Genomic DNA, 18305 nt, shown 5'->3' with positions numbered 1-18305 from the left:
CAGAAAGTCAATGCTGGCCGTGATTAAAAACTAACAACTTGTCAGTATTATTTCTGATGAAGATTAAGCTCTGACCTCTTAAGAGTTAAGATTTTCTTTCTAGTACGGCAACTTGGAAAACAAAACACATTCCTTCTTTTTCGAGCAGCATTTATGCTCTTTAACTTTTTGTTGAGGAAAACTTAAAAACTTAGATTATATTCCAACTTTCCACAGAACAGTCACTGTAACGTACAGTTTTTACCACCTGCACTGAATATATAGACAGCCCACCCTACTCTTTTTCTCTCTCTCTCTCTCTCTCTTTCCTTTCTCCATCTTCAGCATGTTGCTTCTATTTGCTCAATCGATTCCTGCATTTCAAAGAGTTGGTTTCGCAAATGAACAAGGTGTCACCAATGAGCATGGCTGGGATGACAAATAGAGCTGGGCACATGCACACACATTGCCTCCCACCTTCTTGTCACCCTCCTACTCCTGCTTCTCACTTCCTAACAGTGCTAGGTGCACTGTTGTGGCGATAACTGCATGTTATCTATACACACAGGAAGAAAACCACCACAACACATGCAGGTGGACTACACTGTCCAAGATAATAAAGACAGAAATGAGCCGTAGTCCCTGCATGACAGTTTTACATTTTACAAACATAAAGATACAAAAACTTTATAGTTAGCATTTGTAGCTAGCACACAACCTACAGAAATAACTAGATGTTCTGTAAAAATACAGGATATTTTGAAGGGTTATAGCTGTGACAATATAAAAGTCATCAGTCTATGTCAACAGCTACAGCATAAGAGTTTTTGGCTAACATTAGCCTGTTTTGTTGGATTTGGAGATTAACGTCATGTAGCTAAGCAGCAAAAGTGTGATAGAAGTGTCAGTTCACATTGCTGATAATATTTTTTGTTCTACATGCAGAACAGGAACAAAGATGCTGTTAGCATGAAGCTTGTATCTTTCTCTAGCAAGATATCATGTGTATAATTATTAAGTGTTCTTTGAGTAACATTCATGATCTATGTTTTAATGGTAGTCAGGTGGGAAAAAATTTAAAAGACAAAAATATTTAGAATATTTTATAAGTGATAAAATCGATATATGAGATTGCAATTTCTGCTCACTCCCAGAATTATGAATCTAAAAAGTCAGACATTACTTCCTGTTACTTCAAAAGCTGCCTCTATGAAACACGAGATATCCTTTGGTAGCAGTCCAGCGGCTGCTCTGCACTGTACTTCGCCTTGTTTTTGCTGATTCTTTTAATACTTTGACATCCTGGGAATAAGACAGGCTCAAAATTGATAGTAGCCATTAAAAATAATATTCTGCCCTCAACAAAATAACAAAGACATTTGTGTGTGCATGTCCCTGATATCATTATAAGCTGTATTTGGACAACACCAGTAGAAGGTCAAAACAATCAGGCTTTAGCTTTTGCTTCATTCCTTCTCTCACTCTCTTTTTTCCTGCTTTCACACTTCAGATTGTTTATTTCCTTCTTATCCTCCATCAAAAAGAGCTTTGCTAATCGCATGTATAACATAACTGTTTGCATGGATAGCGGAGGCATCCCATTTCATCCCTCTTCCTCTCCGTCGTTACATTTGAGTCGCTTCTAGTAGAACAGAGGACACTGCTAGATTAATCAAAAGTCTTTTGGGGGAGGGGAAAGAAGAAGAGGGGAAGGGAAATGAAGGGGAGGCCGTTGCCAAATCAATCCCACAGTCAATTTGAGGCTTGAGATCATCTACACAATAAATAAACAAGGAGAAAGTAGAGATGGGAAGAGGAAAGGGAGGGGCGGCTCAGCACTGGGAAGCAGGACATAGAGTTAAGCTGTAAGGAGGGCCTCTGCAGGCCTGCACTCTGCGCTGCTGCTCTGCAGTGTTGCATTGTGCAGCACAGTTGGTCTCTACAGGAATGAGAAGAGGATTACAGTCATCTTTGAGAAGTCACACAGAGTTTAACTTATGGACAGCTGCGCTTTATTTAGTTTCCAGTCTCAGTGAAGCTGGTTGGATAAGAGCACTGTCACGAGATGCTGATGCATCTAAAACTGACTCATTCCAAGGTTATGTCTAAACTATTTCTTACTTATGTTGAACAGACTAAAGAATGCATAAACGGTAACAGGGCTGACAGAGAAGCTGAGCTACTGTGAACGAGTTATGTTCTTGCATTTGAGTTTCCTACACTATTAAGATTATAATGTTCCTGCACATGTTCCACTCATACCCTTCAGTTATGAGTTATGTCGATGGTCACTGAGTAAATCGAGGGAATTACAGATACAGTATAAGTTTTCGTCGGTGATGACACACAATGTGAGCTCAAATCATTCATGCATCTCAAATACTGTAAGTCGTCCAGACTGTTCCATAACTAGGCTAAAATCCTATAGGCTCATTCAAGCAAACATATAAATGAACTTGCTGTTAGCATGCAAGATAAAACTAGATTAAATGATTTGTCTTCAGCAGTAAGTAATTCTCAATATTTTCACCCATCTGTTGCTTTCTAACATTCCCCTTTTCACCTCACATCTGTCTTTACTATTTGCAGTTATTTAAAGTTCCCTGCTCCTTAAAAATGTGCCACACATAGATTTTTGACCTTCTCTGTGTCTATAGATATTGATTTTGTGACATCACCACTGGTTGAGAAGCCAGTCACGGCTCAGTATATGATTTGGATTGGTGTAATGTGGTATACATACGCTCAGATGCAACTTTTCGGTGATGTAGGTGACATCTAAAGTTCAGCAGTTAGAAGTTTTCACATGAATAGCATTTGCATATGGTGCTAGATTTTCCAGAGGGCAGGCATTTTAAACTGAAGGAGGTTTTAAGTAGAATCATTCAATTTACCATTGCTATAAGAGATAAGCGCAGATAAGTAACTAAATTAACCCAATTATCTTGGCTATACAATATTTTCTAAACAAAATACTCAGTTTTACTCTGATTTTAGATTATTGTAGCTTCTTTTCTTTACAGTGTTACCACTGTAGAGCAAGAGGATCACAGAGACACACTGCTGCCTGCCTATAGCTTTTGTCCATTTGCTATGCTACCTATTGTAATAGTCGGAATTGTGTGGTGTCTCCTTGGGAAAACTAGTTTAGTGTTTGGTGATGTCGCAGGTGTGCACCACTGCTAACTGTGGAGTGTGAGAGAAACGTTCTTGCACATGGACGCATGGACCTCATATTTTTAACTCCCTAACTCAAAGTAATGTTACGGGTTGTATGAATACTGCTCGCTTCATGTATGATAAGCCAGCAGCCGTTCAAACGGGCCTTGTAAGGCCGGTGGAGAGTGTGTTTATTAAAGGACAAGCAAAAGGACAAGCACGGTGGAATTCCCAGTACCAGTGTGGTCGTGAGGAGGAGTCACAGAGGAGCTGAAGGTTCTCCCCACTCACAACAAGTGAGAACCGGAATATAGCCTGGAATATTAATCCAGGTTCTATCTTGTTAAAACCGAGAGGTACAGCACAGAGCTACATAACCACTTGTGTTTACATTGACAGCTAAGAACCCACACTGAGCACAGGGGGAACATGCAAACTCGACATAAAAAGGACCCATGATGGTTTAATCCAAGTAGTAACCTCCTCAGCTGAAAGATGAAGCCAATGGTTACATGACAAGTCTGGAGTTCTTGGTTGGTTACACAATCGAGTCAGTTCCCAAAGGCTCTTATTTTAGGGATGAATCATCCCTAAAGTCTCTTTTTTTTCTCTCTTAAGATCATCCCCAGTCCTCTGATAAAGTTGAGGTCCAGGCCGCTGACAATTAGAAGCTCGTCAGATGGTAAAGCATTGCTGACCAAGAATTTCAGTGCTTTTCTGTTTATAATTCTGTCAGTTTTAACAAGATCTCCAACACCACTGGCTGAGATGCAGCCTGAAACCATGACACAGCCTCCACTGTGCTTTACAGTGGCGGTGGCTCTAGACGCTGAATTCCTCCGTACCTACTGACGTGGATTTGAACCAGAAATTTCATTTTAATTTTATTATTGACCGTAATCCTTTAACGTAACAAGTTTTAAAGGTAACGATATCTAGCAGTGGTAACCTACCACATTACAACTGGATATGTTAACATGACTTTAAATAACGTGTATTTTTGCTCAGCGTTAACGTCAAGCTGTGAACTCTAACGTATTCGTGAATAATTCCTTATTATCTGGAATGATCAAAAGTTAAGCTGCACTGAAAGCTACTGGATGATAGTCATGATCTTATTTAATTTACAACATTGTTTAATAACATTGTACTTAAATAATCAAAATCCCAACATAGTCGCAAGAATATGAAATGGAGTCTTTTCCCGACAGCCCACTGCACTGGGATCATTAATGTGACACTTGAACTAATAAAGCTACAGAAAAGTGGATTTGCATTGGCAACAAATGAAATAGCCTCTTCGCACGTTGTCATTTGTGTTGGAAAGAAATGAGCTTTAATGGCTCAAGAGCAGATTAAATGACTTGCAGCTGAGCTTCACGCCTGATTTCCCCAGTGGTCGATGGCTCTGATGACAAGACAACTACTTTCACAGTCCTGTTATTTAACTTCCACCTCTTCCCTCTAGACCTTCCTCTCCATAACTGATTTCTCTGTGCCTTTATCTGTCTTCCTTTCACTTCCATCCATCTCTCTCCTCTCTTTCCCTGGTGTTTTTTTTGTCTTTTCAGCCCTCTTTGTCATGAATTAACGTCCCTTTTTCTTATCTTATTGTTTTTTTTTACACATCTCTCCATTTTTCTTCCTTATTTGTTCCCTTTCAGTTCCCCTGTTGCCTCTTGTCATTCTCCCCATCCTGTGAAACCAATGCTCTCCCATTCATCTTTGTCCTATTTTACCCTGCAGCCTCATCTGTCTGGCTCTTCATCGCTCTCTCTTCTTCTCTCTGCCTCGTATCCTCACTTCTTCTTGTTTGGTATTCTTCATGCTCTTCTTCTCATCCTTGTGAGCCCGCTCTGCTACTCTTTCCACCTTTCTCCTCATCTGTCAGATGGAGCTTTGGCTTTCAATATTCACATCTTTTCCTCCTTGGATGCTTCAGCTCTCACACAGAGCTGAGCTACCCTCATCTGCCTTTCAAGCTTTTTGCCTCCCTGCCCTCTGCGCAGGAGCGTTATCGAGCACTGGGGGAAAGTTAAAGAAAAAAAGAACAGACTTGTTCCAGAGTGCAAAGCGAGATAAGTAAAATTTCCTTCCAACTGTGGGAGATGGTAATTACAGTGGATAAAAGCCTGGGAATCAAGTTCCTCCTCATGGCTTCCCGATGTACACGCTGAGAGTCAATAGCTTTCATCTATCTTTCTCTTGTGTCCATTTTTCTTCCATTTTCTCTGTGTCCATCAATCTGTCTCCTTCTGGGATTTTTGCTTTCTTCGTCCCCCGAAGGAAATCAAGATCAATCCCTCATGACCTATCCACAGAATTTATTCTCTCCCTTCTTTCTTTTAAGGTATTTTAAATCTTCCTTTGCTCTGTCACCTGTCTCAGATTTTTTTTTACCAGTACTGACATCAGGTACATGTGACCTTTTGAAACACTTTCGAAATGGCCCGAGGCCATTTATAAAAACACAATGTAACTTAAATGTAGCCACAGTTGTTTGGCAGCAGTACAGTCAAACCACTCAAATTCCTGAAGAGGCACATTATTCAAGTTACAATTTTATCCATAACTTAAACACTGTTTACGTAGAAAGCAATTTGGTCATCACCCCTTGATTTGGATTTAGTCCTTAGCATCTTTGGACAAATTGGTAATCATCTGACATTTCCAGCACAGACACATGTCGGTTACCAGCATTCTTTGCTCCTTTGGTGGTACTTTCAGTTGGTCAGGAACAAATAAAACACTGGAAAAAGCCAAACAATAACATTTTTAAGTTATCTAAGTGAATTATATATCATGTTTAAACTGAGTAGCGAAAGACTGCAGGGGGCCTGAAAACTATGTGCCCGGGGTTCGGTGTTCTCGCTGGCTCTGGTGAACATTGACCTCCCGGTCAGCTATCTTAACAGACTTCTCCAAAAATGCCAGAGCACTTTTACAAATATGTGATGTTTTGATAAATCAAGCAGATATTTGAAGTTTACACAGCTACATTCTCACCTGAAAATAACTTAAGAGACCCAGAAAGAGTCAAATTAAAAATAAGTAGCTGCCGCAATTGTTTGAAACTGGAACTGGCTGATTCGCGCTATGAATTCTGGGATAGCTATGATACCGGGGAATGCTTCTTCTTCTTTGGCGTTTAATGGCAGCTGGCATCCTTGTAGATGCATTGCTGCCATCTTCTGTTTCAGTCCATTATTACACTCTTAAATCTTACTACTTATTCCTGTGTCTTTCAGGATCTTACAGAGCTTCAAACGACGGTAACAGGGTTATTAATTAAGTCGTCGACAAAATCGTCGGCATAATCGTGACTACTCAACTAATTGTGGCAGCCCTACTAGACGTAGAATTATTTCCCATATCTTTACAACTTAGAAGAAAATTCTAATCATTACAGAAATAATTAAACTTTTTTTAATGGTCATCTCAACTAAATTCAGAGTCTCCATGAACTTTTCAAATGAATGGAAAGTTTAAAAACCCAAGAATCTGCGTTGCACTTAAACAAATGTTCAACCAACTATGAAGTGTAATTGATTTCTATTAAAGTGGCTAAAACATGTCAGAGCAACACACAGTACAGCAACTTCATTTCCATTGAAAAGATAAGTAAATCTTAAAGTTGCTCCTCTTCCCTCCCCTCTTTCCTCTCCCAGCTTTATTATATAACAGCCTGGAAGAGCCAAGAACAGGCAAGGAGAGAGGAGAGGAGGAGCAGAGGGGGGCAGCTCCTCTGACCTCCCACCAAAGGGGGGAGACACAGTGATTGAGGAGCCATCAGCTGTATGCCAGCTGCTCCTCGTGCTCCCCATCACTCCCTCCTGTCCCTCTGCCTTTTTCACCGTCATCCTCACGTCTCCCCCCCCTCCTTCCGTCTCACTTACTCTCTTTCTCTGCCAGCCCATCTTGTCTCACTGGCTCAGTTTGCTCTGGCCCGTCTTCCCATTCTCCACTCCTCTGTGATCCTCTTTGTTTCCACCAATCTCTCACTTGCAAAAATATAGTGTGCTTTGGTGACAGCTTCCTCTGTCACCTAGTTAAGAAATCCCTGAAGCCGCTTGCTTTAAAAAAGTGATAAAAGTATTCCAAGGCCATACAAAAGCCACTCTTGTCACTTTTTGTTCTATTACATCCCCTCAGGGCTTCTGTACCTCTTCCCAGCTTTTTCTTTCCCTCCATTTGGCTTTCCTTTCAGTGTCCTGCCTTCCTGACACATTTGGGTCCAGGAGAAACAGGAGGTTAAGGTAGCTGCTGTAAAGCCTGGTACCCCAGGTAGAGAGGTGACAAGAGGGAGCCAATGGACCGGGCTCCCTCCTGCCCCTTGGAGGTCGTTCACTGCAGCAGGTCACAGGCGAAAGTTTCATCCTGGAGATCAGCCGATGAGTATCACAGCTGGCTGCATGGGCCAGCGCCTCAGATATGAACTTCCCTGTTCCTCCCTTAATTATTTATCCCATTTGATGCTGATTTGGCCTTTTTTGGTGTTACACACTTTTGTGTTATACACTTCAGTGGGGTGCACAATCACTGCTGAAACTGAGGCTGATGAGTGGTAGAAGGTGGCTATTGTTACATATAAGGGTTGATCTGTTTCAGATATAAGAAAAAAATTACAAATACTTTAACTTCCAACAATTCACCCTAATCTTGCCCCTAAACCTGGGTTAAGGTTTGCTTTTGTCCCCATGATCAATAAGGATTTTTTTTCTTTAAATGTTAGGCAGTGATTAGTCTATTTCCAAAGTCCAAATACATTTACTTCTTAAGATAGATCACCTGTAACCTGTGTAGAGTTTGGGATAAGGGGTATCTGTTGATAGATGTAAAGTAAAAAGACTGGGAATAATACCTGTTTCTGTCCTCTTCCTCCTCCTGCTACGGGGGGATTGTCCTTTGTGTTTACTTCATGTTTTATTCTGAAAGTTAGTTCCTCATATGCTTTCCTAGTTTTCAGTTAGCTACTGGGAATTTTCCTAAACAAAAAAAAATATCAGCTGTTTTTAAAATGTGTGTGTCAAGTTGGGACGCTGAGATTTATCTTACTCTTGCCACAGCCAGTGGTTCATGGAACTGACACTAAAGGATGCCTTCTGTGTATCTCTGTGATTCTGACAGCTTCTACCATCTATAGCATTTGATACCTCGGGAGTGAGAACAGGATCTGAGAAGGCCAAGCACACAGAAAGTCCCAGTGTCACAGCTAATTCATTTTTAGCAGCACCAAGAGAGAAAGTAACAACGGACCGACTGAACAGAGTTGGTAGAATCGAATGGCTTTTGGGCTCAGTGTGTAACTAAGCAGGTTACACTGCTGGGTTACTCTCTCCACAGGAGGAGAGAATAAGTTTCCGGGGCTCAACGTCAGTGAGGATCTGAGCTGGTCACAAAAGCAGTGAGACAATAACTCTTCCTTCTGCGGCTGCTGAGGAGGTTTGAGGAGATTCTATCAACGCGACTTCAAGAGTATTCTCTCTGGCTGTATCGTGATTCTGCATTGGATGGTCAGATCAGCCCAATGTATCACCAAAAAAAAAAAAGAAACCAAAAAAAAAACAGGTGAATTCTATATGCAAGAGTGAAACTGAGTTAAAGCAAAAGGTGTCTGTTTGTCAGTCACATTGCATTTTATGGTCTGAATTTCCACACATTCTCATGCACACACACTCATACAGTTTATAAGAGTTGATGCTCACACAGCAATTTCTGCTCATTCAATGTTCTGTGCAGCCAGGTGGATGATTGTGTCTCTGATTGATACTCTATTTCACTGATGTCAATCTCTAGAAGACTGTTTGCTTGAATTAATAAATAATCTGTAAGTGCACAGTTTGGGTTTTGCAGAGTTTATCACATGCCGCCTTTGAAAATGTAACAGCTCAGGGAAGCCATGCACCAGATACTGGCATTGATGGAATTAGTGTTGTTATAAAAATTAACCCCTGCAAACAAGTTGCGGTCTGACCTCCGCCGACTGAAGTTTATTGCCACTGCACGCTAGGGGTGCTGTTACACAATGCTCGTCTTTACATCTGTCTGGGCATGAGCCCTGTTCGCCTTCAGATGTGCCCAGCGGTATTATGTGATCACTTCAGACAGAATGTTCAGCCGACATTTGCCTCAGCGTAGGTGTGCAGTTACATAAGAGGGAGAGGTGAGTGCAGATCTAATCACTTTATGGAGGTGTTTAACCAACCTCCTTGGGCTAGAGGATTCATAACCTCGGTGCCAAACCAGCTTTCAGGGATAACAGTCCCGGGGATTGTTATGTGAGAATCTGGAGAATCAGTCTTCTGGAGAGTTGTCTTGAAATATTTCACTCATTGTTTATTTCACTAAATAAACACTTTATGCGCTGCTATGTTTCCCATCAGCAAATATCATCCTGCCAAGTTACATAAGCTAGTCTCCAGGACAAATGCCAGGGGAAAACCTCACAATGAACACCTCAAGGTTAGATCCAGGTTATTCCAACCCAGTAACAATCCTGCAGCCACAAGGATTCTGACGTCTTAATAGAATGCTGAAATATAATCTTGTACAGGGGAACCACAGCTGAGTGTCAACGTGTGATTTTCTCCCCTCCCTGTGTAGAGTGTAAATCCAAAATTGTGCTAAGCTCATATTTCCCACCCAAACTGGTGTTTTGACAGAAAAAAGCTGCCATGTTGCCACATCAGGGATTTCCTGTAATATAATATTGATCTCTTTGGAAAGGTTGGAGTCCATCCAGAGACTCTAGGGAATCATGGGATAGGATGTTTTGAGTCATTAATGTTCTAGGCGATGCCCCTCGCAGGGTTAGGTGTGTGTGCACAATCACAAACTCAGCAACCAAAGAAGGACAGCAGGTTTTTGTGTGACTGTTAAGAACTGTAGGTCTTCAATAAAATCTTCAGAGTGGTTATTTGATACCATTAAGTAGTTTTGAAATACTATAGTTAGAAATTGAATCGCTAGCAGCTGAACACATGAACAATAGTCAGTGTTCACAACACTGAACGCTGTTTCATGAGGAATTTCGAGAGGTCAGAGAATCTCCCATTTCAACAACACTGAAGCATTAAACAGTTATCATAATCATTAACCCAGCCAGCAAAGACTGTTAGCAGTTATCCAGTAGCCACATTAGCCATCTATTAAGTTATCATTGGGTAGCGGTTAGCAGCTATTGCTAACAATAAAACTATAACATTAGAGTTAGGTAGGAAATATCCTTTCCATAGATCGAGCGTGTTAATTTAACAGGATAATTCAGTTACAGTATTTGTGCCTTAAAGGGTGTTAAGTTTCTCTTAAAAACCATGATTGAAGCTGAGAAAAGTCAGACCAGCAGATAGACAGAAACAAACAATGGCTAACTTACCAACGAAAATCACCAGAAGTTCTTCCACATGCTACAGAGGGCCCCAATTTTTTAAAGGAATATATTGTAAAATTATTGCAAAATTTTCAAAATGTCTTGTTTCTTCATACTTCAACCATCCAATCAACTGAACGACGCCAAAGAAGAGGGAGTAGCAGATTAAGCTGTTTGGCATTGGCAGAGAAGATTTGGGAAGTTTTTAATAGGTGCAACCCACATCTTTCAACCAACAACTCTGCTGCTCAACTAACAAGGGGGGGGGGGGGAACAACTAAGCTGTAGTGCCTCTTCACCTCACTGTGCAATACCTTGTGCAATACTTTTGTAAATAGTCAACGGTGCAATAGACTCAATACTTGAAATGTGCAATTCACTTGTATTTTTATTTTTATTCCTATTTATTCTATTTATCCCCTTCGTATATTTTATTTATATTGTCTCTGTATTTATATATATGTGTGTGTGTATAACTCTGTAACTTCTGTCGGTGCTGTGCTTTTTTGGAAATCGAATTTCCCAGAGGAACCCACCCGAGGGATTAATAAAGTTCTATCTTATCTTATCTTATCTTAACAAATGTATTTTCCTCACAAGTGTCACCATTTAATAGGAAATAAACATGACTTCCAATGGTTTAAGAGTTGTTGCTAAAAAAACATTTTTACAACAAAAAAATTGTCTTGAAAGCTACTTGAAAAATCAGTGATTAATGAGGATTTTTAATTGTGTAAAGACATCAGCCTCTGCAGACGTGCATGCATTAGACAGCCTGTCTCCCCTTGAGCGATATGGCGGCAGCATTGACACGTTGTTCCAATGAACAGCTGTGACCACTGTAACATCAAGTCTGTGTGGTGATTGAACTGCCTGGATAGAACATTTAGGAGACATCACATGACATCTACTTACTAGTGATAAATACACCAGAATATTAGCTGCTACGGATTCTTCCAACAGCACATGGACCCAGCAGGTTAAAGACCCTTTAATGTTTCATTGAACTCTGTTGGAAACTTGCACTCTGACATATGCCTAAATAATTCAGGGTGTTGTGCCTGAAACTGAGAGCACAACATGCACACTTACAGTGCAGTGTGTATACTCACAGATGAGTTATTCATAGGCACATAAGGCTTACAACCTGAAGGTCAGAATGATTGTAAGCAAAACAATTAAAAGCATGTCTTTGAAGAGCTTAATCAGTGCCAGAGATCTTCTGTGATATATTATGCAATGAGAATGAATCCCATTTGGCTGCCGTTCCCCTAGTCCACCTCGCCAAGTGTGCATGCATTTTCAGCCTGATCGATCCTGGTGCAAATCAAACCAGAAAGCATGGCAGGGTTGTCGTGCCTCTGCGTGCTCTCAGGATGTTAATCTGTCTTACCAGGAAGATCCCGTTTAAACACACTTTGACATGGAAGCAGGGGAAACTCCTAGAGGTGCATGTACTGACTCAGGCATGAAATAGAACCCTTGTACAGCAACAATATCTAAGAGTCTGTCCTCCTTTACTTACAGAAGGAGCTGCTTTCGTCCTTTGTGCCTTCCATGGTGCCATCCGGCAGCATCTGGAGGTAGAAGCCGTGTCTGCAGTAGAGCCGCGTGACAATGCCCTTCAGCTGAGGCTCTGCAGAGCAAACACAATGTTAAACACGCTAACGTCCGAGAACACACATACACTCTCATCAGGTGACATATATTAATGCACACGGCTACCTAAGAGGCAGGTCTTAATATTTACCCAGCGAAACAGTCAAACAGTGAAGTGTGTGTACTCGTATATGCGTGTGTGACTGTGGCCTTCAACACGATTGATGGGACCTCGGCGTTGGGTTAAAACATGCATCTTTCACAGAGAGGCTCAAGCGAGGGAGGCAAGCTGTTTAAGATGCTTTATTCCGTGTGCGTGTTTGCATTCGTGCACGAGAGGCCTCGCAGCAGCACGTCACTTCAAAAGGTGACCACTTCTAACACGCGTAGAAAAGTGTTAGAACTTCAAGGTCAGCTGTTTGAGGAATACTAAAGGAAAACATATCTATGAGAGCAGGATTATTAATTTTTTTATTAGTATTTTTGTCAAAAGATTTGTTTTAGACGTGTAGTAAATTTCACTGAGGTAAAGCCTTAGTGGTATATCAGCCCGAAACACTAATCTTGTTGTAGACTAGAAGCTGTAGCTCCTTGGGTGGCCACTCAAAACTGCTTCCTAGCAAGTTAATCCCCACAGACCCACATATTAAGTTAAATGTCACCTGGTATGCTGTTGGTCTGTTGATTAATCGGTGGATATGTGTGCACTTTACTTACCTTACCATTAAATTTACTTTAACTCTCAAAGGTATTTGTTTTAGTTTGATATTGGAAAGCACTGTTTGCTAGCAGTGGTTGGTGCTGATCTCCCAAAGTGCAGGGTAGGATTAGACAGCTAAATACTAACACAAGTTACTAGATCCATCCAAAAATTCCATATCTGTTTTTCCCTCTCCGTCCTCTGAACGTTTATTGCTTTGGAAATTTAAATTCACTGGTTTTTGCAACATGACTGACAGTCGGCAAGGAACAATCTCCCTACATTTGTTTAGCCTGCTCTCAACTATGAGCTGTATTGGACCAGCTGTCGCACTACAGATAAGTTGGCATGTCTTCAGCTCTCCTCACGCGCTCTGTTTCCTGCCTTTAACTGACTCACGCATGACTGAGGGGACTTTTTCGGTCCGAAGTGCTGAGGGAGACTAAATAGTGGATCAAAAGGAATGTCGGGAATGCTGAAGTGTTTCCACAATCAACTTTTAATGAGGTGCATCAAATATAGATGAGGACAGAGAAGTATGGGGGCAGCTGGCAGTTGGTCCTCAGTTGACAGCAGGGGTATGTGTGTGTGTGTGTGTGTGTGTGTGTGTGTGTGTGTGTGTGTGTGTGTGTGTGTGTGTGTGTGTGTGTGTGTGTGTGTGTGTGTGTGTGTTTAAGCACATGGGAAACAATGATGTAACACAAACAAACCTCGCTAATCAAAAAAAGTCGTTTTTTTATATTTCAGTAGATATTTCAGCCTGTCATAACTACTGTTTGCAGTTACAGAGCACTAAAGCGTTTTGAAGTAAGAGCTGAATAAAGAAAAGAGGCACAATCTTTTTGGTCCAACACTAATGGATTCCTAAAAAAAACAGGAAAGCGTCATATTGACACAACTGACTTAGATACATCCTCTAACGCTTGGAGCATTTTGACACTTGTAGTACATCTGCGATCAAAACCAATGCCGTGTGCGACTGAAATTATTTGTTTGCTTTGTGACTCGAACATCTTTCCGGAAATCTATGAATTGAAGCTGATTACTTCTTAAATGTTCAACCCCCACTATATCTGTGAATTAGTCAAAAGACTTGTGATGTGTAATCCTTGCTTTCATGCTGACAGCGTGACACAACATGTTTGGGAGCTTTTCATTAGAGGCTCCGGCCTCAGCGGCGAGATTGAGTCGCTGTAACTACTAAAAGATAAGAGCTCATCCATCCAACGCTGGCTGACTAAACACAGAAGGTCAAACGCAGAGTGAGGTAATCTGTAATATCCTGAGTGTTAATCCCAAATTAAGCTTCAGCCCACACACCAGGCCATGTGCTGCTTAACACATCTGCTACAGGGAAGGGCAGAGCCCGGCGACAAACGGGCACGAGGTGGGAGGCTGACGCTGACCTTTTGCGTGACTCTGCCTCCGTGTGGCTATTTGGTGATGATGCTGTGTTTCAAAACATAGGAAGTGCTGCTTGGACACAAGGAGACTGCTGATGCATGTGCAGAGCAGAGATATTGTATTTACACACACGTAGAGCATCGCTTGAGCTAAAATGAGGAGAAATTGCCTTGAGTCATACCTCGGGCAGGATGTTAGTTAAACCGAGAGTTTAAATACGCACAAACACACACACACACTTAGAAACAGATCCAGAGTGATGCTGCAGAAAAAGGCGAACATTACCAACAAAGTCAAACTAAATACAGACACGTTTTTTACAATATTTAGAAATTAGGGTTTGCATTTTCTCTTTAAAATAAAATTGAAGTCACTGAAGCTGCATTTGTTTGCAGTTCAAAGATTCACCCTGATACTGAAGAAACCGTTTATGCAATCACACATTTAGTTTTTGAAACACTTCGTCTTGGATCGAGTTAAGAGTCGAAGGAGGAATGTATCACGCACTTATAATGGCTGCACTGCATGCCTGAGGGTATTTAAAGATTACACTCAGCTGATAGCCAAGCAGCTGATTAATCAGCAAGTGGCTGTAAAGTTATTAAAGGGGACCTAGTTTCTGTCATAAATATACTGCTATAGCTCTGCATGCTCATATTAAAGATAGCTTCAAATAATGAGGTCAGTCTATGTACAAGTACTCTCAATGATTCAAAAGCTCATGCTTCAGAAAGTTTTTTCTACTTTTGGATCTGTGTGACATCAGCGAGAAGGGGTGGTTGTCTCTAACGTGGTCATTTCCACCGCAGCCCCACAACCTACAGTTCAGCCAGCAGAGAAGATCATATAAAGTTGGTTCAGACAATGAGTGAACTGAGGGCCTGCACAAAGGCCCACAAGAAGAAAACATAGAAACGGAAATGAGCACAGTAAATGAGACAGACAAGTCAGCTAATAAAGACGTAACTTCAGTTCTCTGAAATAATCCTCTGACGTCAAAAGAGAAAAATGAATAATCCTGGAGCTATGATTATAAAGAGTTTAGTTTTCTTATTAAAAAAGTTATTTTTTGTCTGTTTATGAGAACATTTACATGTCAGTCCTCAGCTTTCTCCCTCATTTCCTGTCTCTCAGCAGAGCTCCCATCAAGCTAGGACAAAAAAACAAGCTTGCATCACAACTTTCATGTCCTCATTGGTGCAGTGTGCTTCATTTAACCCAGACCAAAGGAAAGATATAAAGATATGAATCATATTCCCACTGATGTTTTATAAACAAAGTTATTAAGTAATGCAGCTTTCTTGATGTAATCCTTCATCCTCGATGCCTCATCAGGACCCTCATGACTCACAGCAGATCACGCTGCTCTTCCTGTGCTTTCCACTCATGCTAAAATCACACATCTGCTATCACATAACATCGTGGTTTTCTTTTTGCTTTTAGACTGCACCACAGTAAACAAAATGACATTTGGAAATATAGTCTCAGTCCAGTTGTTTCTCACCAGGTTCCAATTGGTAGCTATCTCACCTGTCCAAACAAACCAGTCAGGTGTGAAAATGCTTTTAGTCATCTGCAAAGCTCTAAAAACACACACTTTATAGCATCTTCTAGTCCCTTTATTCATTTCCTTTGTAATGCAGACTATCTTTTTGAATTTTTTTGTCCCCGAGGACATCTTCACAGAGCCTATACACAGCTGATTGCAGATGTTTCACGCAGGTCACAGAAATATGAAAACAAGTGGTGTGTGGGCTCTTCTTGCGTGAGCCATTGTTTGTCCTTCCTCCAGTTACAGAGAAAAGTTATAACCTATAAAGAGCGAAGTGTGTTCAAATCAATAAAAATCATCCACAGCAGCCATTGTTGTCTTTTCACCCTTTTGCCTCTTTGTGTTGAACTCCAATGTCAGTTCCTTTCCCGTTCAGGCCAGTTTTTTAACCAATCCGCATTCAACCTAAGAACATCCCTGTTAAGCTACTACTTGGGTTTTGTAGGACTGCAAGCAAACACTTTGGCAAATCCTGCTTACGGTAAGTGGTACCACTTGTCCAGGACTCCTGGTGAGTTGAGGGCAAAGACTGAATCAAGCTTGGGTTTAACTGAAGGAGACATTTTTAAAGCTCCTACTGACATCTACTTGTTTTTGTTTTTGTTTTAATTACAACTCTGCTGAGTTTCCCTTGGATTTCTATTGTTGGCAGTGTGGAAAAGCCTCTTACAGCTAAAACAAATTCACGCTTGTGCGGACAGCAGTCACTCTGTCCCATCAGAATGTATCCCCGGGAAAATCGCAGCATTAGTCGACAGATAACAGAGTTTGCGAATCATATCCTGCAACGCAAGAGCATGTGGCTGTGCGTGTGTTTATACAGACGAGGATTTGTGCTCGTAATCCCACAGACATTCAACGCCAATTATGGAGTGACCTTAATAAAGAGCGGGATTAATTTCACTTATTAAGAATTTCAACCATCAAAGTCACCCTGAACCCTCCAGCTGCCCGATGCCTCGAGTCAGATGACAACTGGGCAATAGCTAGTGTTATTTTCACGGCCATTACACACTGCAATTCTTAAAGTTTGTGTGTGTGTGTGTGTGTGTGTGTGTGTGTGTGTGTGTGTGTGTGTGTGTGTGTGTGTGTGTGTGTGTGTGTGTGTGTGTGTGTGTGTGTTGACAGCTCCAACAGAATGGACTTTGCTGAAGAAGCAGAGATGGTCTGCCAAGGATCGTGTCTGTCTTTCAGTCATCAAACACACACCAGACACACACAGTAGAAATAGTTCTCTCTCCTTGACTGTCTTTCCCATCTTAAGTGTCCTCACAGCAATCTACATTGGTCAATTCAAAGATTTCTTTCTAACTTTCCCCTCTTTTTCTTCTCTCTTCTTTGAGCGCTCCTTTTTTTCCTGCATCTTTGCTTTTCTCTATCTTCACTCATCTCATCCCCAAAAACTGCATGCCTAGCCTGCAGGGAAATCCTTACTTTTGCTGTTTTTAAATAGTGAAGCAGTGAGGAAAAGGGGGGACAGCACTTTATCGGCAGCAGAGAGTGCTGAATGACAGACTGTCACTCAGAGGAAGAGGAGCGGGCAGGAAGAGGAGTTAGATGTAGCAAGGCAGACATGGCGAAGAAGAAAGAGCGAGAAAGATATCTATGATTGGACCATAATGTGTTTTCATGTGTTCCCCACAGGTAGTAAGTTCACTGGGAAACATTAAAGATACTGATGTTTCATTTATCCTTCCACTGTAACTCTTTTCTTTTCCTTTAGGCACATTAAAGACTGCCAAAGCTCTTGAAGCTGATGGCACTGCGGCGAGAGCTGATGATTATACTTCCATCTGTTTGTTGAGTCGTCGTCTTACGCGTTCTCTGTTCCGTCTCTGTCAGCAGCGGCACAGTCAAACTCCAGGGAGCACAGATGTGCAACATCACTTATGAAATATGGTCATTGTAGTTCATTAACTCTTGGAACAATTAAAAGAAAAACCTTCCCTGGGAGAAAATCCGCAGCTTTATACATCACATTCAAAAAGACACACTCAAAAACCATCTATGATGAACCTACGTCTTAATGTTGCACAAGGCTTTAATTTAAGGATGAAGTTTGTTAATATGTGTTGTTGCATTGCATTATGTCATGTTATGTTATGAATGCAACAGTGGATTCATTTACCCTGCGGAATATAAAACCTTCATTCTATTAGATGAACTGAATAGAAAAAAATATTAAATTATCCCTGTCTTTCGTTAATAACATGCCTTTGTATCTTTTTACTGTCTTGCACAAATTATGAACTTTTAAGTTTTATTGTTAAGTGAATAAAACTTAAAGGTTCATAATTAGTTGCTTGTACAAATAACCTAGAGTCATTTTTTCACCTGTCAAGCTAAACCTGGACAAGCGGTGGTATGTACGAGCAACAGAAAAATAGCAGTTCTAGTTGAACACTAATACCAGAAATACGGAGCCCTGCAGGGGACATGGGAGAAAAAAAATTAAGACAGACTTTTGCGAGATTAGTTGTAATATTACTCTTTCTGGGTCACAAAATACACTTTTAAGATATTTTGAGGAGTGAATGTAGTTG

At 41.0% G+C, this 18305-nt stretch overlaps 1 protein-coding gene across 2 annotated transcripts in view; it reads right to left on the bottom strand.

The window, feature by feature from the left end:
• Positions 1-18305, bottom strand: part of fgf11a (fibroblast growth factor 11a) — a 121422-nt gene that overhangs the window by 51898 nt on the left and 51219 nt on the right. For both annotated transcript variants that reach the window (XM_085400417.1, XM_085400416.1), the window contains one exon: positions 12033-12143. In XM_085400417.1, coding sequence (XP_085256543.1) covers positions 12033-12143 — 111 coding nt within the window. The remainder of the gene's footprint in view (positions 1-12032; positions 12144-18305) is intronic.

This window comes from Rhamphochromis longiceps, linkage group LG3 (genome assembly GCF_057381845.1).
Source record: "Rhamphochromis longiceps isolate RC_006_pf linkage group LG3, R_longiceps_female_GT1.1, whole genome shotgun sequence".
In the NCBI taxonomy this organism is placed as follows: domain Eukaryota; kingdom Metazoa; phylum Chordata; class Actinopteri; order Cichliformes; family Cichlidae; genus Rhamphochromis; species Rhamphochromis longiceps.
This window is presented reverse-complemented; position numbering and strand designations above follow the sequence as displayed.